The sequence below is a fragment of the Hyperoodon ampullatus genome, assembly GCF_949752795.1.
Source record: "Hyperoodon ampullatus genome assembly, chromosome: 9".
Classification (NCBI taxonomy): Eukaryota; Metazoa; Chordata; class Mammalia; order Artiodactyla; family Ziphiidae; genus Hyperoodon; species Hyperoodon ampullatus.
This window is the reverse complement of record NC_136922.1, coordinates 65278778-65301099: the sequence shown is the minus strand read 5'-3', so window position 1 is coordinate 65301099 and position 22322 is coordinate 65278778. Positions and strand designations below refer to the sequence as shown.

At 38.6% G+C, this 22322-nt stretch overlaps 1 protein-coding gene across 4 annotated transcripts in view; it reads right to left on the bottom strand.

Annotated features, from left to right (window-relative positions):
* Positions 1 to 3768: 3768 nt before the first annotated feature.
* The window catches only part of BBS9 (Bardet-Biedl syndrome 9), a gene marked incomplete at both ends in the record, with an annotated part of 471339 nt that continues 452785 nt past the window's right edge, over positions 3769 to 22322 (bottom strand). For all 4 annotated transcript variants that reach the window (XM_079711010.1, XM_079711009.1, XM_079711012.1 and 1 more), the window contains 2 exons: positions 3769 to 3800; positions 4011 to 4121. In XM_079711010.1, coding sequence (XP_079567136.1) covers positions 3769 to 3800; positions 4011 to 4121 — 143 coding nt within the window. The remainder of the gene's footprint in view (positions 3801 to 4010; positions 4122 to 22322) is intronic.

Sequence of the window (22322 nt, the reverse complement as noted above, 5' to 3'; positions counted from 1 at the left end):
ATGGGATGGGGACACATCTGGCCATGTATGGAGGGCATGGTGTGGGCAAGGCTATTTACAAGAGTGCTAAGGAAACTTTCGGAATGCCAATCATCCTAAAGGAGAGCCCATGGTGGAGGAGGGGCAAAGATCAGAGGGGAGTGGTATTTTGAAAGCTGTGGAGTGTCTATCACTTGGGTCATTCTCCACAGGCAGAAGGAAGAAACTGGGTAAAACCTAGGAGACATTTCGTGTAAAGCTCTTTGAGATATGAAAGCAGAAGAGAACACAGCTCTGTGGCTCACAGAACCCAGTGCACCAGAGTAGAGGATATGACTGAAGCTGCCATAGCACAGAACACAACAGTCTGAGCATGACCACCGACTGGCACAGAGAAGAAACAGGAAAGGGCATTAGACAGACCACCCAGGTTGGACACCAAAAGCAGAAACTACAAAGAAAGGGGTTAATAGATTTGGCTACTTAAAATTTAGAAATTTTCTATTAAAAAAAAAAAAACACACTCAGAAACAAAATTAAAAGTGAAAAATTGAGAACAATGTTTATATCATACTCAGTCAACCAAAGATTAAAATCATTTCCACATAAAAGGCTATTATAAATCAATAAGGAGATAATTATCACCACCACCAAAAAAAAAAGGAAAAGAAGAATAGGAACAGGGAATTCACCAAAGGAGAAATACAAATGGCAAAAAAAAGTAAATTTTTTAAATGTGCAAACACACTAGAAATCAAAGAAATGTAGCTAACTTGGACTATAAGCCCTCGGTTTTAAAATGTACATCTTACCAATAATCTATACATTTGGTGTGTATTTGGGCTTTTGGAATCAGCCTGGATTAAAATCCCAGTTCTGCTACATATTAACTGTGGGATACTGGACAAATTATTTAGACTCTGTAAATCTCAGTACTCTCATTTGTAAAATAGAGATAACAACATTCTCTACATCACAGTAATGTCATGAGGAGTGAACGAAATCATGCATACAAAGTACCAGCACATAGTAAGAATTTAATAAATGTTTGCTATTTTATTAGTACCTATCCTGCTATATTGGGTAATAATGAAACCATTGGGCTAATCAGAAACCTGGATCATCTTCCTTCTTCCAGGTTTGTGAGTTATTCCAAGATTATGCACACACACACACACACACACACACACACACACACACACAAGACATAATGGACAATCATTATTAAAGACTGAAATACTGGTCTCAAAATAATAGGAGTAGTTAAGAATTATTTGGGTCTTGATTTTTAAACAGCCACTCTAAAAGATAACATAATTCTTGGCTCCATTATTTTTCTGCTAGTAGAAACACTTTAAACAGTTTTTGTGTTTTTAAATCATGAGGCTAAAATCAGGAGTAGAAGATATGTACAACTTAAATTCAGGAAATTCTTTAACAAAGTTAAATTTATGTCATTAATCAAATCATTTTTATCATTTTAGAATTTATATTTTAAATTTGATAATGTTTAAAAGGTTAATTAAGGATGGACCTAGAGAATATAATGTTTAGTGGAATAAGTCAGACAGAGAAAGACAAATACTATATGACATCACTTATATATGGAATCTAAAAAATAATACCGATGAATCTATATATAAAACAGAAACAGACTCACAGACATAGAAAACAAACTTACCAAATGGGAGGGGGTAACAAACTAGGAATATGGGATTAACAGATACAAACTACTATACATAAAATAGATAAGCAACAAGGATTTACTGTATAGCACAGGGAATTATACCCAATATCTTGTAATAATCTATAATGGAATTAATTTGCAAAAAAACCCCGAATCACTATGCTGTACACCTGAAACTAACAAAGTACTGTAAATTAACTACATTTCAATTTTAAAAAGTTTAATTAGTAACTTCTTTCCTTTTGGCAGCTAGTAAAATGCAAATAGTAATAAATTAGAAACATTCTAAAATATTTATATGTATGATGTATGCATATAGAGTTCTGTATTCAAATGATCCAAATAAAAAAATAAAATTATTTGGTCAAGTAATTTTGCTAATAGGCTTAAGATACTGATAATGATTTCTAGGAAAACTTCTTGCAAATATACTTCTTAACATTAAAAACTTTCAGTATAAGATGTAATTGTAGCAGCAAAAGTCACCTTAAACTCCCAAATCAGAGATAGGAAGCCTTTTGAGTTTACAGTGGTAAACACTCCCTCATGGAATGGAGAAATCGTGGAGGCCATTAAAAAAAGGAAACAATGGAGGAGAGATTTGAAAGAGATAGAAATCACTGTACTCATGCACATTTAAAGTAACCTTTACAAATCAAATGATATGCTTCAGTTTTATATCACAGGAAATAAAGGGAGAGAATCAAAAAGTGAAGGCAAAGAATTGGGGGGAATAGAGGAAGGGAAAGACTGATCAAGGCTGATGAACATAAAAACGAGAGAAAAAGAAATTGAGTTAAAGAAAGGCAGACAGGACATGACAAACAGGACATGACAAAAAAAAAGAGAAAGAAAGGAGAACAGAGATGAGCACACGGACACATGCACTCCATGGAAAAAATATCCATAGGAACCAAATACAAAAAAGAAAAAGAAAAAAAAGACACAACTCAGAAACACTCTTTAAAGAAGGAATATACTTCTCTTCTAACCTTTCTTCAATGAAGCTGTTAAAGATGATCAGAAGTGTAGTGGTTTTGCATCTTTAGGCATACACAGAGCCAAGACATCTTTTACTGGTCCCCACAGGCTGGGTAACATTAACCTAATGGTTGATTCTGGCCCAAAGGCTAGAAGTTGTCCACTCCCATACTTGACAATGAAAACTATTTAATCTTCTGCTGCATCTCCTAAAAAAGAATGCTATAAATAATAAATAATACATCCTCTGCAATTTTTTTGACATTTCACTTATAGAAAAACTGCGAGTCACTTTCTCCTTTGTACTGACTGAGGCATTCCAAAACTGGCACAGACATATTTTTATTTAAATAAATAAGTCTTCCAACTGTAATTTTAACTCGAAATTGGCAAAATCTCCTCTATTTCTTGCGTATGAAAACCTTACCTTTTAATTATAATAAAGTGTGAATCCTTCTATAACCTGGATTTTTAAAACGTATCTCCCATTGGGGTAATGAAAGAGGATGTTAATGTACTAGCTTCCTTGAAAATATTTTAACATTTTCATACAATACTAGAAAACTCACCTTTTCCCACTTTTAGTCTAATAGTAGTTTCTTGTATTTAAAAATAACCACATTCAAACCTTACCATGGAGAAGCAACATTTTTAGTTCTGTTCAATTTCTTCACTTTAAATAAATAAAGAAATCAACCATATAACCCTCTGATTATAAATCAAATCCAAGATACTGTTTGACAATGAGATGCTTTTATTAAACTCGATACATTTAATATATAAGAATTCTGTGAAAAAATTGGGGTATCAAATAGGATCTGGGTCTTTGCATTACAAAGTCTGCCCCCAAAAGATGTCATCTCACTATATACTGTGGCTGAAAGCATACAGATGACCAAAAAGCAGCAACATCCTTTCCTGGTAAGACAAGTTCAACTGACTTGCCCATAGTATTACAAGTCCTCCTAGAAAAATTAAAAGTCCCCATCCCCATCTCTACCTATTGTTATCTCCTGGCAGGTGAGCTGTATGAAGCACCTTCATCTGTGCTTGGCATGAGGTCCACACATGATCAGCCTTGGGAAGGCCATCTTCCCCTCAACCAGACAACTCTACTTCAACTATTCTGAAACTCCTTGGAGGGGTGAAACTTCTGGAAAAATGAAAGAGAGCAAGAGAGGGAAAAGGTGTGAATATTGAAAGGAGTACACAAATGATCAAATTCAGCTGCACCAATGCCAAGGGGAAGGCTGAATAAGTTAGAAAACAAGCAATTTTGCAAAATGCTTTCTGGTATGACAAAACCTGACCAGTGTCTCGCTGTTCCTGACATACCATTTGTGAAGGCCACCCATTCTCTTACCAGGCATGGGCGTCTCCACGATGAGGTGTTTGTGGTTGGTAAACAGTTCAGTGGAGTCTTGCTCTACTGATCTTTCTTCTAGGTCTGATTCTGGGATCATAGCACAGCCACCTAGTTGAAAAATACAAACAATATTTTAAGCAACGAGTAGAAAAATCTACCTCTCCATACGGCAACCTCAGCTTAAGAACATACCAGTCATGAAGATAATAAATAAAGAGACAACAGGGCTTCCCTGGTGGCGCAGTGGTTGAGAATCTGCCTGCTGATGCAGGGGACATGGGTTCGTGCCCTGATCCGGGAAGATCCCACATGCCGCGGAGCGGCTGGGCCCGTGAGCCATGGCCGCTGAGCCTGCGCGTCCAGAGCCTGTGCTCTGCAACGGGAGAGGCCACAACAGTGAGAGGCCCACGTACCACAAAAAAAAAAATAAAAAGAGACAACAATCTTCAGGAGTAGACCAAAAAAGAATAATCTTAAATGTTTCTCTTTTGGTGAAATGCTGGGAATGAGTCATTGCCTTTAAAGACATACCGATGAGCACTGAGCAACAGCAGCAATGGTGTTGTCTTCAAATTTAACCCTTTTAAGTCAGAAAGGACAAAATCTATAGCATATGTGATATCCATACTATAATGGTACCTCAGCAGAAATTCCCTATAATACCAGAGCACCAGAAACTATAAAAGAAACAAAGCACATCGACTGTGAGGGAAAGAAAACTTCCCTGAACAAAGAGGAAGGCCACTGGTGTTCTGAGTTGGTGACTAGCTTTCAATTCCAAGGTGACTTGAGGATAAGCTGGGACCACTGCACTTTTAAAATATTAGGTATAAGTCATTTGATTTTATCCACCAAAATATTGTACAGAGAACTCATGTTGAGAATTTCCTGACTACATCTGCAACTTTATTAGACTAATTTGACTAATTTTCTGGAAATGTACTAACATGCTGTATACTGTACACATTTTTTCCCAAAGCCATTCTTCTTGTAAATAAAGTGTGATTTTTCCTTTTCTGAGGCTTCTCATACACTGAGTCCAAAGCCTCTATATTCAAGTTTGGCTTTATGTGTGAGGAGGTTTGTAAAGAGAGGGTACCAGTAGCACTGATGTGTAAACCATGTCACTCAAATGAGAGTGAAGTCAAGATCCCAGGTCTGAAGGAAAGTACACCTTACCATCCATCCCTCTGTATCAGCTCTGACAAAGAAATCGATGTTGAGGGAAACTTGAGAGATAAGGATTTCCACACTCATAAAATAAGAATTAGAGGTAGCCTCAGAGGTTCCCCAAACAGGAAATGTTAGAATTATCCATCAGTGCAATGGAACTTGCCCGGCTTTATCTTAAAATAGCTAGGGCCCCATCCAGAAGGAGAACCAGGCTTATTTTTAATCTCTTTCTAAAGACTGTAGATCATGGTAACAGTAACTATCATTATTACATACTTTCTCAATGCTGAAAACTCTGCCCATATCATCTCATTTAGTTCCTACAAACCACACCATGAAATAGAGGTTATTATTCTGCTTTTACAGATAGGAAGACTGAGGTTTCAGGAGATCAGTACATCATTTCCTGGAAATGTTCTAACATGCTGTACACTGTACTTCTTTTTTTCCCAAAGCCATTCTTCTTGTTAATTCTTTGCCAAGGTCACACAGCTCCTAAGGAGTAAGACAGAGCTCACACCCAAGCGAGACAACTCCCAAAGCCTGTGTTATCTAACCATTTACTATATGGCTCCCAGTTGCAGGATCAACCAAAGAGATACCTGGCTGCAGGTCTTGGGTGTCAGCAGGTTTTATCTCACCTGATGATCTACTAGGTGTGGCTGCGAGGAGCACTGCTTAGAGTATTGTGAGCCCAGGGACAGGCTCAGAGGTGCCGGGACTTTGGAGAAGCCCAAGAAATAGCACCCTTCTTCTCCTCCTAGACTCTCACCCAATTGAGACAAAAGGAATAGGGTATGCAGAGGTGGGGAAGGGGTACCTCTGCAGGGAAGAACAGAAAGAAGGGAGTGCTCCCGGCAAAACAGAACCCTGATCCCAAGAAAAAAGGCCAGAGAATGGCTTTCTAGACTCATAAATCAGATTAAGTCATTTCTCCATCCCCAAGGCAGAGGGAGGGAGGAAGCAGGATGAGGGCAGGAATGTTGTACTGATGCAGCTACCTTTGCACACAAGGAAACTTCAAGACTGGGGAAGAAGTGTCTCCAGCCAACAGATGGGAGAGAGTGCAGTGATCTGACAGTAGTGCTGCCATGAGTGGAGAGAGGCAGGTCTCCACTGATTAATCAGTGTCTATCATTTATTCCAGCTGACTCAATAGTGAGGCAAGTGAGAAGGCTGAAGACTTCAAAAGCACTAGTTCTTCAATCAGGTGGGCACAAAAGGAAAAGTCACTTGCTGTAGACCATCTTGTAGAGTATACATTACATAAATTACAACGTATGTAATTTCCTCTCTTGTCCTTGGCACAAAAGTTTTGTTTTGTCCAAAGTACAGAGATGACTAATTTCTCAAATCCCACTGCAGGGCTGACCAGTCACTTGCCCTAGGAATGTTACCCCCTTGTCTTTGGATACCTCCATGTGGCCAGACTGACCAACCATATGCCCAGAAGTTCTGCCACTTTAAGCTTGGAAGGAACAATACGATGTAAGATCTGGCATCCCAACCAATGGGAAATGGGGGAAGGGAAGGAGCCTTGCAGAAAATTCCCCTCCTGCCTCTCTCCCTGGATCGACTCTGAATTATTATTTCTTTTTGGTCAACCTCCAGAAAAGTGCTGTGTGCTGAGTAGATGCACCTGCTGGGACTCTTCCTGGCTCTTTGAGAGACGTGGTCACCAGCATAGGATGCATCACTTTGTATTACTTCACGTATTTCCTTGACTTGCTTCCCTTTTTCCTCATCCTCCCTTCCTTGAGTTGGCCAAATAAACTGCCACTTTAATTCCTGCCTCAGGCTCTGTTTTCTTGCAAAAATCATTGACACGGGAAGTAGTACTAAAAAGCAGGCCTTCAAGATGGAATTTTGAGGTTAGATCGCCCATCTATCTGTAAGAAATAGGGGTTCCATGGCTGCGGGTAAACAGACTGGGAATAACTTCTGTTATGCAATTACTTAAGCTTTCACCCATGGTTAACTGGGATGATGTGCATGTAGAGGTCAAGCCCAGGAGATCAAGTAGCTGTGGCATGGCAACATTTATAATTATAAGGATTCCAGAGTAGGGTGGCTGCTTCTGATAACTAGATACCTTGCAAAAAGAAAACGGCAAGTTCAGTGCAGCTAGCAGGCAACAGAAGGCAAATGCGATCTCAGGCCCCACCCACACCTACTGAATAAGAAGGGCAAACGGGCATATCTGATGAGATTTTTGCTAGGAAAAAAATATTTGTTAAAAATTTCAGAGTAGGGCTTCCCTGGTGGCACAGTGGTTGAGCGTCCGCCTGCTGATGCAGGGGACACGGGTTCATGCCCCAGTCCAGGAAGATCCCACATGCCGCGGAGCGGCTGGGCCCGTGAGCCATGGCCGCTGAGCCTGCGCGTCTGGAGCCTGTGCTCCGCAATGGGAGAGGCCACAGCAGTGAGAGGTCCACGTACCGCAAAAAAAAATAATAAAAATAAAGATTAAAAAAAAAAAATTTCAGAGTAAAAACAAACAAACAAAAATTTCAGAGTAAGTAGTAAAAAGAGAGAAATAAAATATAAAATTTCCAAACTAACAGAGACCTCCTGAAGCCCATTGTAGCAATGCTTCTCAAAAGCACCAGCCTTAAAATTTCCTATCTATCTAAACCAATACTTTTGTCACATATAATAAAAATGAATAAAAGGAATTACTAGAAAAATAAAATGAACAATATATAGGCCCTTATCTTTTAGATTCAATCATTGTAAAAAGTACACTGTCAATTGCTACAAGTTTCTGAACGCTTATTCTCAGTTTCAAGTAACAGTTTGCAGACAGATGCTAGTCTTCTATTCACACTTTGAACAGCACTGATTTCAAGATATGGTCTCCATTAATTAATATGATACATGGAATTATAGTTAAAAATAATAATTCAGCCAACTCCTAATTATCAGAGGTTCAAATAGCCAGTAAACTCATTCTGGCAACAGCAGGGGCTTCTCACAACTATGTACCTCCCTTCTACTCCAATATCGGTCTGGCAGCTCCCTCCTTGCATAATGTCCAGAACAGCCTCCCTCTCCCCACCAATACGGGATGTCCAGGCTCTCCTTTGCCCACTGCTGGTACAATTATGGAAATCCACTTCTATCCCTGTGCTCTCGTGTAAAAAGGAGTTTCATTAAGGAACCTGGGATCCCGAGTCAGAACTCTGGGGGCATTTTCATAAGGAACAATGTTATAAGTGTGGCTCCATTTTAGAGTCCTATTACAATTAAAGGCTTAAAACACTTTTCTGGAGTAATCTGGAACCCTAACCCTTGCAGGTGAAATTTGAAAACATGAAGCATGTATCACAAATTGCAAACAGTATCTACAGCATTTGGAACAAGACAGTTTATAAATTGGAGATTACACCCGTGATGTTTAAGAGGATGTTTTTGAGACATTTCACTATGCTCCCTCTTCCTCTGAATTGTTACCAATCAAATTATGTGCATGACCATTTGTGTTAACTAAACCTGGCTGTAAAAATTTGTTTCTTTGCAAATTAGTAGCACATTAAGGTATATAGCAATCCTCCTATATATAAAATAGATAAACAACGACAAGTATAGCACAGGGAACTATATTCAATATCTTGTAATAACCTATAATGGAAAAGAATCTGAAAAAGAATAGATATATATATATGTATATGTATAACTGAATCATTTTGCTATACATCTGAAACACTGTAAATCCACTATATTTAAATTTAAACATTTTTTAAGAAAATTTTTCTGGCTACAATCCTCATGTAGCCAGAAAATTATTTAAGTAGAAAATCTTACCAAAAATTCTGAAAAATAGGAGATCACCCTATATTTATAAAGATAATTCAACTCTAGGGTTTTGTTTTGTTTTGTTTAATGGATTACAAGCTATCCTTAAATCTGTTTCTGTATTCAAAAGCAAATTATAAAATTGTTGAAACTTCCTCACCAGGTGGAACATATTTTATCAACAAGGGAATTACACTAAGGAAATTCTAGCCACTGTCAGAAAAACAAACAAACAAACAAAAACAATAAAAAAGAGCTCAAGGACTTCCCTGGTGGTCCAGTGGTAAAGAATCTGCCCTCCAATGCAGGGGATGCGGGTTCAATCCCTGGTCAGGGAACTAAGATCCCACATGCCGTGGGGCAACTAAGCCTGCAGCCAGAACTACTGAACTCTCAAGGCTCAACTAAAGAGCCTGCGTGCTGGAAACTACAGAGCCCAAGCGCCCTGGAGCCTACTCGCCATAACTAGAGAAGAGGAATCCCGCACGCCACAACTAGAGAGAAGCCTGCACACCACAATGCAGAGCCCGCGCTCCACAACGAAAGATCCCGCATGCCTCAACAAAGATCCTGCCTGCCGCAACTAAGACCCAACACAGCCAAAAATAAATAACTAAATAATACATAAGTCTTAAAAAAAAAACAAACAGAGTTCAGGTCCTCTCTGTAGGTTGCTATAGCATGAACTATAAAAGTTATAGAGTTCAAAGGTCAAGATAGGAGGCCAAGCAGAAACAAATGTAACTGTCTAGAATACTAGAGATCAAAATCAGAATGCAGGGTACGCACTGGTATTCTGGAAAACATGTAACCAGCTGGCTTTCAAGGAAAAAAGGTAAAGCCCTAATCTGTAGTGTTTGCCCATTTCTTTGGTATAAATACTCCTATCAGGGCCAGTTTCAAGCAAACAACGTTCATGGCCAGTTTCAAGCAACCAACGTGACATCACCAAACGTGGAGCTTGGCAGAGATGTGTAAGAGGACACCATGAGATAGCACTTTCACCATTCAGATTCCGTAGACATAAATAATCTCAAGAGCATAGAGAATAGTAAAATGTAGTAATAAAATAACTAGTGAAGAGTTTTGAGGTGTATTATCTTTGTTCTTAATACAATTTATTTGGTTATAAGTTTACATAATTTAATTTTTAATAACGGCTGAATTTGTTAACTGGCTCACAGAATTCCTAAAAATTCAGTGATTGGTTCTCACCAGCCAGTGTGAGCCAGCTCCAGCACTGAATGCGGGCTTATTTGTAGGGAATTTAACAAAGCCTCGATTCAAACCATGGCTCAGCATTTATGAGCCAAGTGACCTTCCTGAGCAAATTATTTCACTTTAATGAGCCTCAGTTTCCTTATCTATAAACAGAGACTATGGCAGCCCTACTTCATAAGGAAGAAATTGATGAGCATGTGTAAGTGCTTGGCACATTGAAAAACACATTAAGTTCTGACTATTTACTCTCATGTCAAACTTAGGAACACTAAAAGAAGAGTAGAGTGAATAGGCCAAGACGGAAGTCCCTAAAGTTGGGAGTCTGAAGGGGTAGGGTTCACACAGCTGATACACCCATGGGGCCAAAAGACACAGCTCTGCAGCAAAAAAAAGAAAGTGTTCAGACACCTTAAACATGTGGCCACCTCTGAAGCTGACTCACGCTACTTGATCTGCAGAGTTCTACTTGATAGATACTTGATTATAACCCAGATAAATTCTGATGGCCCAGCTTACCTGCCGTGATCACCATCTACCTTGTAACTCAGGTAGCCTAAACCAGAGGTTGGCCAGATAGTACATATTTTTTAAGCTCTGTGGGCCACCTGGTCTCTGGTGCAACTGCTCAGTTTTGCCATTGTAGTGCAAAAGCAGCCAAGGACAAAATGTAAATGTGAATGAGCATTAGTTGTGTTCCAATAAAACTTTATTTACTAAAACAGTCAGATCTGGCCCATCGGCTGTAGCTTGCCAATGCCTGGCCTAACACAAGGCTCACAGAAAGCTACTCTTCAACTGCAACCTAATTCTAAAGGTTCCTAGAGGCATTTAACACTGCCAGATCATCTCATAGTATTACTATAACAATAGCAATAAGGAAGAGGGAGAAGAGGAGGAGTAATAGTAGCAGTTCTTTAATATTATTTTCTCTACTGCTACAAATGCTCTTTTTGTTTGGGCAGTGATAAGCTTTTTTAAAAAAAAATAGACTAATTTTTAGAACTTTTTTTTTTTTTTTTTTTTGCTATATGCGGGCCTCTCACTGTTGTGGCCTCTCCCGTTGCGGAGCACAGGCTCCGGACGCGCAGGCTCAGCGGCCATGGCTCACGGGCCCAGCCGCTCTGCGGCATGTGGGATCTTCCCGAACCGGGGCACGAACCCACGTCCCCTGCATCGGCAGGCGGACTCTCAACCACTGCGCCACCAGGGAAGCCCCTAGAACATTTTTATATGTACAGAAAAATTTAATAAATGGTACAGAGAATTCCCATATATTCTCCACACAGTTTCTCCTATTGTTAACATATTGCATTAGCATGGTACATTTGATCAATGAACAAATATTGATACATTATTAGTAGTTAAAATCTATAGCTTATTCAGATTTCCTTAGTTTTTACCTAACATCCTTTTCTGTCTCGGGATCCCATCTAGAATACCCCATGACATTAGTTGTTGCATCTCCTTTGGCTCTTCTTGGTGGTGACAGTTTCTCAGACCTTCCTTACTTTTGATGGCCTTGAAGTTTTGAGGAGTATTGGTCAAGCATATTGCAGAATGCCCTTCTACTGGAATTTGTTTAATATTTTTCTCATGACTAGATTGGGGAAAAATTTTAAAGACAGTTTCTTTTCATAAATTCTTAGAGTTTCCCAAATTTTAGGATTGTCTCCAGTTCTTCTTTTCCTCTATCAAAAGTGAAAGCCAGGTGGGCAGTGAATGGGGAGGCCACTGAAGGCAAAGGAGGCCAACAGCAAGGCTTGACTTAGACTGTGAAGTTCTCAGGAGTGGGTCAGTCTGGGTCTAGCTGTTGGACGCAGGCAGGTTATCAGTTGCCCCAACTGTAAAGAGAGGGTCTTAATGAGGCCTATTGTGAGGATTATGTGAGACCGTGTACACTGAACACAGTGCTCAGCACAAAGTACATTTTACCATCTCTGTTTTCTACGAATTTTCTTGGCATAGATACACTTTCCACACCATATCGGTGGAATCAAAGAACTTTAGCTTTTAGTGCAACCACCTTCATTTAGGAGACATCAAAACAGAGGCTCAGAGAGGGTAGCGGATGCCCCTCATATCCTAGAGCCGACTCCTGGTTCTCCTGCTTCCTAAACCATTAGAGCTCTCTCAAGAATACCTTTTTTCCCATCAAGATCTCAGTGGATTTGCTTGTGAGTTGGCTGTCCTAACCAGTACTTCCTTTCAGTGATAGAGAAAACCCAGAAGGTTGGCAAGCTGTTCTTTGGGTATATTTTAGGACTTTGCAGATTTATATTCTTGCAACAGAGACCTTTGCAATCAACTGAGTGTATGGGTGCAAATGTTCCATTCCTTCAGGGAGGAAAATTTTTTTTTCTTCTTTTTTCTTCATATATTTAAAAGCAATCAACCAAGGAGACACTTTGAGAATCACAAATGACCACAGACCATGCTCTGACTTGCCAGCCAAAGAATCTTCTGTTCACATGCTTGAATTGCCACTAAGAATTTAAAACAGCAGAAACCTCAAAAATATACACCAGTGACATTTTTCTTTTAATCAAGATTTACTTGATGGATAAAGTGTTTCTGAAGTTAACATTCAGACTTCATTTCAAAGGTTTATAATTCACGTGAAGTGTGGCGAATGGGTGCTTTGAAAAGAATATTTCACTATCTTAAATATGAAAAGCTTCCCTAAGAGACTATGAGTAGTTAAAAAATTCTCCGAAAATATATTCATTTGAAATAGTTTTACTCTTTACCCTTTCTCAGTCTCCCTCTCCCTCTCCCTCTCTCTCTCTGTAAATGTGTACATACAGCCACACATAGGCATTAAAGATATGTGTAAGAGTTTTCCTGATAATTCTCCCCTACTCTGTTCATTCTTCTATTTTCTTAAAATATATTTTTTTAGCCCAAGGAGAATGTAAGCTATAGAAAGCCAAGAATCCTACTGTATGTTTGTGTAGCAATTTTAACCAAGTATTTACAAATTTTTTGACAAAATGGAAGAATGGAAGGAAGAGGGGTGGGTAAAAGAGAGGAGATAGAGGATGAAAAGGAAAAGTGGGGAGGGGAGGATGAATTATCAACATATTCCATTTTTCTGTGTACACTTCTACAGATGATATTTGGGGTGACTTACTGAAGGTATAGATAATAAAATATTAAAGAATAAAAAATACAATAGCAGTTAGAAAAATTTAATGCAGAGTAGGAGGTATAGCTAGGAAAAATTGTGTCAGATAAAGACTTACGCAAGGGCTGCCATGGAGAGAAACAGCAAAAGGCTTGGAGGAAAAGTGGGGCTGCACTTCCCCTGTTAATTCTCCACTGACTTCTCTTCTTCCACACTGGACTTCAAAGGGCCCAGTTCATCTTGTACTTGGACTTAACATTTCCTTAAGAGCACACCATAATTGGTAAAGCTATGCTTGTTGGAAATTTTTTGACTAATGATATGTGTGTGTGTGTGTGTGTGTGTGTGTGTGTGTGTGTGTATGACTCTGTTCTGTGCTTATGGGCCATTTTAGAAAGCCAAGACTTCTGTGAAATTGGGTTTACCAAGGTGCTTACTAAGCAGATGCTCCAGAACACTACACATATAGGAGATTGTTAAAAATACAACAGTCAGACCTTGTCAAAGCACATCTTGGAAACAAAGCCCTCAAGAATGTAACGTATCATTGAATGAGTTCTTACCACAGCGTGGCAAATCCGGTTGATATCATATGGTGACACTGCTTCTCTGAAGGAGGAACTGGAGAGCATATCTCCATATCGTTCTCATCTCCCCTTCCATTCTGCCCTTTACTTTGTTGTAATGTAGAGGCATCTCACACTTAACCTGGTACAGTTTTATAGTTTCAAACTCAGGAAAACAGAAGAAAACAGTGCCTTTCTATATAGTCTTAGGTTTCCAGTTGCAACATGATATTTGTTTTTCTATGTTTCTTTTAAATCCATTCGATAACTTTTCTTCCTCCCTATATTTGCAGATGACATGCTGACTGCTAGACAGTAGCTCATCTACTAGCAACAGAGATAATAATGGTTAACCACTGAGAGGCAGGTGAAGTTCACTGTAATGTGTGTCCAACATGATGCCTGTGGAATGTTTGGGATTTCATTTCCACTACCTAATAATGAACTTTGATCCCCCCACACCTGGTAAGAACTTAAAATGTGTTCAGGACTATGCATGTATACCTATGTTTGAAAATATTTCCATTTCACACCTCACAGCAGAGACCAAGTTTGTGAATAAAAGGAAGTCTGATATATTTTAAGAGGTCTAGCATGTGTCTCAACAAGTTTTAAAAATCCCATAAAGACTGAATACTAAGTCCCTTGGGGTATAAGGGCTCCAGTCAGAGAATCTGGGTTTAAGAGGGTAGGGTCCTCCTGGCCTTAAGATGTTTCCACAACTTGAATAATGATAGGTGTCCAACATTCTTTTAGCTGGACCACCACTTATAATTTAGGTCCACTTAGTACAAAGGATTAAGAAATACAGGAACATAGCCATTTTCATCCATTGATAATTATGTAAACAGAATATACCAAGCAGAAAAAAGTCCTATTTACAAAAAGGCAAGCACAGTCCATAAATCCTAAAGATTGGAACAGATCCAGGTTAAGAAGTTCACCAGATGTCAGTCCGTAAACAGGGCTTCATAAAGTGAATTCCCCAATTAATTGTTGGTAAGAGTGATCTCTATACTATGTTAGTGCATTATGATCCCCTACCATATGTAGGTGAATTGTCTGGTTCTATAGATCATTAGTCAGTTATGACACAACAGAACTCAGGAGAAAGAAGTGGAGTAAGCACAATTTTTTCTGATACAGAGAAGGTCCCATAAAACTACTGCTCAGGAACTCGGAGCTTTCTTCACTGAAGGACACGAGAACTCTCCCATTTATCTGCATTACATCTGTTTTTCTAACACATTTAGTTCTTAACCTGGAGTACTTGGAAAGACACACACCAGTAAAAACATAAACATGGAAGTTAAAAAAAAATAAAACTACTCACTATTTTGTTAAAGTCTCCAATCACAATGTTTTCCCACATGTTAACAAGGCCATTAAATCCTCCAAACAGGAATACAAAAGTATTACCCAGGCATTGTGAGAAGGTGAGGAAGAAGAGAAAGTTAATATTTGCTTTTCCTTGCCAGTTGATCAATGTCTAGAGCACTCTCCAAGGAAATGCAAGATCTATTGTCTTTCAACTAGATCTTTTGTATACTGATAAGTATAGCACTTTCTTGTTCAAAAAGAAGGTCACTGTGGTATTTAATTTCCATTTTGTTTCTAAATCCTAAGGCAATCCAATGTACAACTGGAAAGACACATAATTTTAAGACATTTCCATTTCAAATACTTTCCTAAGTCCCTCTTCAGCAGAGGCCAACTCTCTCTCAAAAGTATACACGCACAAATAAAACATTATAGCTACAGTTGAGAAGGAAAGGAAGCCAATAGTTCTGCAATTATAATTACTAAAAAAATGAAAGAGTAAGAACATAACTCTACTTTGCCTGGACAACACATAATAAGAGAGCCAGTGTTCTTCACAGCTTCCCTCTTGCATCAAGTGGTTATTAATTCCTCAGTGATCCTGGCAACATTTCTTCAACTTGAGTTTCTTTCCACAACCCAATTAAAAGCCATAATCTTGAGCAAATTGTGTTGTTTTTAATAATGACAGAGTTTAGGTGGTGATTTTGAAACTGAGAGTTCAGCTGGGTCACTTCAGTTATATACAGGTTGAGGGAAAAGAGTGAAGAACACAATGTCTCTGGAGAGCACCTGTTTCATCATATTCGTTCACAAATGAGGAAACTGAACAAGCACTCAGGGCTCATTCCTAAACAACTCTGTTATCTAATGATATATTTCTACAATAGTCCATTAAACAATGTCATATTTTGCAAAAAGGGGAATGTACACAAGACGATAACCAGCCCATTGATAGTGGAAAGGGACATCCAAAATGGGACATGGCAAGTATCATTATGTCTAGAGCAAAGTCACATAAGTCTGGGCCTAAGTTTCCTTTTTTCTAAATTCAGAAAATATAGCATTTACTTTATGAGAGATGAAGGTTAAATTGGTCAGTGCTTGTAATACAGTTATCACAGAGCCTGGCACAGAGTACGTCCCCAATAAATGTTGGGCTATTATTTTCAGTACTAACCTCCAACATACGTTAGTCATTAAGTTACAGCCAATTACACATGAAACTACAAGCCATGAGCACGGCATGAATTTATATTTGATGCTGTAAAAAATGTACAGGTAAACCCAGAAGATGGGGTAGGCAGACCAGTGGTGGAATGTTTCTAGCTGGACCCAGTGGTCAAAGCCAAAATTGTCAACCAGGCATTAAAATAATTCACTTGAAAAACAGTGCACACATCCTTTATAGGATGAAATCACTGATAATCTACTATCCTAGATAATCACTATTCTGAGATCAAAACAGGAATTTTAAAAGGGCTCAAATGATGATGATGATGATGATCAGGGGTGCATAATCACATTCATTGTTTTCTATTTACCAGCAGTGCCATTACTACTGAGAAACACAAACCCACAAGATAATATGACATAAATGGATGAAACATTAAGATAAAAGGGCAAAACAGTGGTAGGTTTGCTTTCTCATGGGAAATTGAAATGGCCAGCAGATGAACCTTAAAAGAGGAAGTCTGCTGACCTAATGTTACTAAACATAGGAGGCAGCCAAGGAGCAGAGGAATAAAGCAATGTATTTAAATGTATGCCTTGAAGGAAGCAAACACCAATTATTTTTATATGATTTTAACTCTCCTAGTGAATACTTTATGGGTGCTGGCAAGTCCTTCTGGAAAAGGAAGGAATTATTAATGAAGGATTCAGTGGCAATTGCCTGCCAGTGCTCTAAGAACTAACACTTAACAAAGGGTCATTTGGTTCATAATTCATCTCTAAAGCTACAGAAATTTTAAGTATCCTTTAAAAAACAGTATAGTGTTATATTCACATATACAGTCCTTTTTATTTTAATTTCCAGATTGTTCTATAGCCTGCATGATAAACAAATAAGCTTCCCAAAGGAAAATAAACAGATAGAGGAAAATAGTTAATTTTTTTTCTTTTTCATGCAAAGAGTGGATGCTTAATATATACTCTTTGATTTGGAAAGGAATTCATGAAATTTGAGCAAATACATAGGAAATACAGCCTTAAAAAAGTTATCTTTGAAGAATGCTCTACCACATCTTTCCAATATTATGCGCTGGTGACAGTCCACTAATGTACAGGCTAGTAAATCTGGGGAAATGCCCCATCAGCTCCTGTATTCTATCTTGTTTCTGAAAATCTTAGCCCATCAACTCTAGAAAATTCTCACATTATGTAAAATGAAATCTCTCTAGCTAACATCTTGCTCTTAAAATTCTCCAGGTGCTTCAAGAGCACGGACTCTGGAGCTAGACTGTCGGAATTTTAATCCCAGCCCCACCATTACTTTTTTCTCTGCCTCAGTTTCCTTCTTTGTAAAATGCAGATAACTGTACCTAGCTCATAGGATAATTGTAAAGATTAAATGAGTTAATTTATATGAACACTTCAAATAATGCCTGGTTCATAGTAAGTGATACATTAAGTGTAATAATAATAAGTATTACTATTATTCTCATCAACTTTGCCTTATATTTCCAAAATTCCCACACCTAAGCCTGAGGTTCTCATGTAAGCTGAAGGAAAGGAGGGTGGTGAATTTTCAGAAGGCAGAGAGCAGCAGCTACAGCTGCCTGACCTCCAGGAATACGAACTATCGTGTTAGCTAGTCAAGGAAAACCTTAACTGGTTGTCTGGCCTAGCAAAAACAAACAAACAAACAAACAAAAAACAGTAGCCAGTAGGAAATAACAGCTTGATAAAGAAAGAACAAGCACTGGGGTCTAGATAAATAATAAAGAACAACAATAAACATCAAATCAGGAATAATTTACTGTCTCTTGACCCCCACTTTCCTGCATCTTCTTCCATTTCTTTACTCCTCTTGGCAGCAAAACTTCTCCAAAGAATTGTCTGTATTTGCTATTTTTAATTCTCTTCCTTTCTCTTGTACATCCATCCCAGTCTAGACCTGGCCTCTACCACTCCACAGACAGTTGCTTTATTCAAGATCACTAGTGACCTCCATATTGCTAAATCTATAGTTTTCAGCCCTCAACTTACTTGACCCATTAGCATTTGACACAGCTGATCGTTCCATCACTTTTTAAAACTCTTTCTTCACCCGACTTCCAGGATGCCACATTCTACTGATTCTCCTCTTACCTCACTGTATGCTCCTTCTCAGCATCCTTTGCTGGTTCCCCCTCTTCTCCCAAACTCCTAAAATTCTGACTCTCCCAGCACTCGGCCTTTGATTCTCATCTCTTTTCTAAAATCACTCCCTTGGTGACCTTATCCAGTCTCATGGCTTTAAATAACACTTTCGTGCTGACAACTCCTAATTTTATAACACCAGCCCAGATTTCTCTCCTGAACTTCAGACTTGTATATCCAACTACTTAGTCAATATCTCCACTTGGACATCTTATGGCATTTCAAACTCAACATATCCCAAACTGTACTCCTGATCTTCCCCACAAACCTGTTCCACCCCGCAGCCTTTCTCATCTCAACTTCATCCTTCCTGTGGTTCAAGCCAAAACTCTTGCGGTTGTTCTGGATTCTCTTCTTCCTTTCACACAACACGGCCACTCTGTTAGGAATTCTGTTGTGTTTACATTTAAAATGTATCCAGAATAAGATCACTTCTCACCACCTTCAGCACTACTACCACTTTGGTGCAATCCACCATCATCTCTTACCTGAACTATCGCCAAATTACTTACCTGAGTAACCTTCAAACTGACTGTCCACCTCTACCTTTGACCGTCCCCCCCCCCCATAGTCTATGCACAATAGCAGGCAGGGATCCTTTTAAAATGTAAGATTATATTCCTTTCTTCAAAATGGTCCTCCCCACTTCACCCAGAAAAAAGCAAGTCAGCCAAAAGGCTGTACGTGATCTCACCCCTCTGACCTCATCTCCTACCACTCACTATTGGCCTCCTTGATGTCCTTGGAACATGCCAGGCTCATTCTCTTTACTTGGAAACATCTCTCTGATCTCTGCATGGATAAATCCCTCACTTCTTTAAGTCTCTGTTCAAAAGTTGCCTTCTCAACAAAGCCTACCCTCAACCCAATTTAAAATTATAATCTTGTAACTGCCTCTTTTCTGACATTTCTTTTTCCATAGTACTTACCACCTTTTAACACTAACACTTGTTATTTTCTAACATACTATGTAGTTTACTTCTTTATCATGCTATTTTTTTATCGTCTCCCCCGCTAGAATGAGAGTTCCAAAATTTTGGGGATCTTTGTCTATTTTGTTTGTTGTCGTATCCCAAGCCCTGGAATAGTTCCTGGCACACAGTAGGCACACAATAATTACTGGTTGCCTTGAGTGAATGAATTTAGGCTAAGGGATTAGGAAGAAGAAATGGAAACCAAAATTCATTCTATTTTTTACATAATATTATCTACGTTTTCCACTGGGAGGTTGGAAAATAATTACAGCAGAATGTAGTATAGTACCTCTTATTCCTATGCCCCAGCACACGTGGTTGCTCTGTGGATCAAAAAAGCTTCTCAAAAAGTTCTTTGTGTTAATTAATACACATCTTTAAGAAATGAATCTTCCTGGATGATAACACATGGAGAATCTGTGAGACTGAGTAGGTACAACAACAAAATGTTCAGCCCAGAAAAGAAACAAGATCCCAGTAGTAATTTCTGTAGGAGCTAAAGTTAAAAAGAAGTAACAGAACACTTGTAATTCTATTTCTTGATAACAGTCATTTGTGGATGAAGGAACTGCAAAGGAAGGTACAAAGACATCTGTCTGCTTGGGAAATTTCTCAAAACAAATGAAAAAGGATCTATCTTATTTCCACTGGGGCATCAAGTTATGGTCTGGAACAGTTTATTATTCCCAGGCTACTTCAAATCTAAACGTGTTTTTAAAAGCAAGCCCAATGAAAGATTAGATAAACAACTGGACAATGTTTTTTACACTCTGGTAACATAAACATTTCAAATTCCTCCCTAACTCTTGACTAGCATAAATCTCTAATTCCAGAGAAGGTAAAACATCCTCAAAGTTTAAACATTACTTTGAATTATTCACATTTACCTCCATTTCCATCTTATACTTTCTTGGCAATAAAAATCCAGGTTTTGTCCAAACTATGGTAGGATGAGTCTCTTCCAATTGTAAAACAACTTGGACTAACCCCAGCTCTGCTTTCTTTGAAGAAAGAATAAGCAGCCCCTCCCAACAGTTTCTTTTCTCTTCTTTCTTACCTCCTATACATCCTGTACTGCCCTTTTTCAAACCAAACCTTTAAAAAACACAGAGGGAAAATATGAAGCTGTCTGCCTATAACTGAGCTATGAAAACAATTTTTAAATGGTGTCAAACATAAAAGAGATACGTTGAAAGAGTCAGTAAGGCAAGAAAACATCAGGGTGAGGAGAGCTCTCTCTGGCTGAGAAAGGGAGACATAGAGTAAGACCTATCTAAGAGAAGAAGCTCTGTGGAAATGCTGCAGGGGATAAAAGGAAGGGAGGGAGAGAATGGAGGAAAACAAAGATGCGGAAATGCAGAGGGAATGAGGATAACCAGCCCACAGTACAACCCACATGTCAGAAGACTTAGGAATAAAAGGGGGTGGCTAGGAGAGAAAAGAAAATACTAGGCTGATAGAGCTGTTCTGTTTGCATCATGCTCCACAGTCTGTGAAACCTTCTCACTTGACCTTGGTCCTCACAACAACTTTGAGTGGAGAGTAGGTAAAAATCTGGACCCCCAGACTCCAGGAAAACTGCCCACTCAGCTCCTGGGCAAGTCACTTAATAATTCTGAATCTCTATTTCCTCATTTACAAAGTGGGAATAATATCTTCCTAACAAATGATTATGAGGAGTAAATGAGCTATTACATAAAGCATCAAAGTCCTGCTCAATAATTGGTAGCACATTGTGGTAGAGAGCAAGACAGAAGGCAGAAATTGAGGGGGCTCCTAAGAAGTACAGACAGAAATGTGCAGTACAAACAATGTAGACAACTGAAGATCCAGACTTTGGGTTCTGAGGGGTGAAAACTGGATGCGATTTTTGTATAAGAATGTGGAAAGGAGGACCATGCTGCATGAAGGGACAGGATTAGGGGCTTATTTATGATAGTTGAATAATTACATTAGTACCATTTTAAATTACTTTTTATGTGCTAGTCATAGTGCTCCTTACTTTATATGTTTGCTCATTTTACAGCTGCCTAAAATGGTAGTTAGTAGTGTCTCATTTCACATGTGATGAACTAGACTCTAAAAAGTTTAAGTGACTTGCTCAAAGTCATGCGCATAGTGAATGAGAGAATCTTTTATGTGCTGACTCCAAAATCCAGTCTTAAACCATTCCAGAATCTTGTTTCTCCCTGATAGAAAGAAAAGACACACAGCAATGGGATTGTGAATTACTGTTTAAAGGATAAGAGTTTTAGATTGGCAAAAACAGGATCATGGTGTGTACCTCATAAGCTCGACATCTGATCCCTCCCAATCTCATGCTCAAAAGAAAAGTGAAAGGATTTGGAAAAGTGACTGAGGTTTCATCTCAGCAAAAAAGAAATCAGCATAGAAGTAACTAAAAGAGCCACCAGTAAAGACAGATCCTTAGACATCTAAAAGATCCTTAGCCTGTTTAAAAAGAATTCAGAATTGATTGATGCTTCTATAGAATATAATTACAAAGGAGAGGAAGTGGCTCAGTAGAGTAGATAGGATTTACAACTAGAAAGAAGTGAAATAGTAAAGTGGAAGATAATGCCTTTTCAACAACACCGAGGAAAAGACAAAGCAGTCTTCTAAAAGTTGGGAAATTAAAATGAGTTCATAGAGGAAATTTTTTAACTACAACAAAAGTAAAGAAAATGATTAAAAGAATGATCATAGGGAAAGAAATTAAGTCTTTCTCAGGATGCTGCACAGTCGTAGAACATTTGACATGAACACAAAGTTC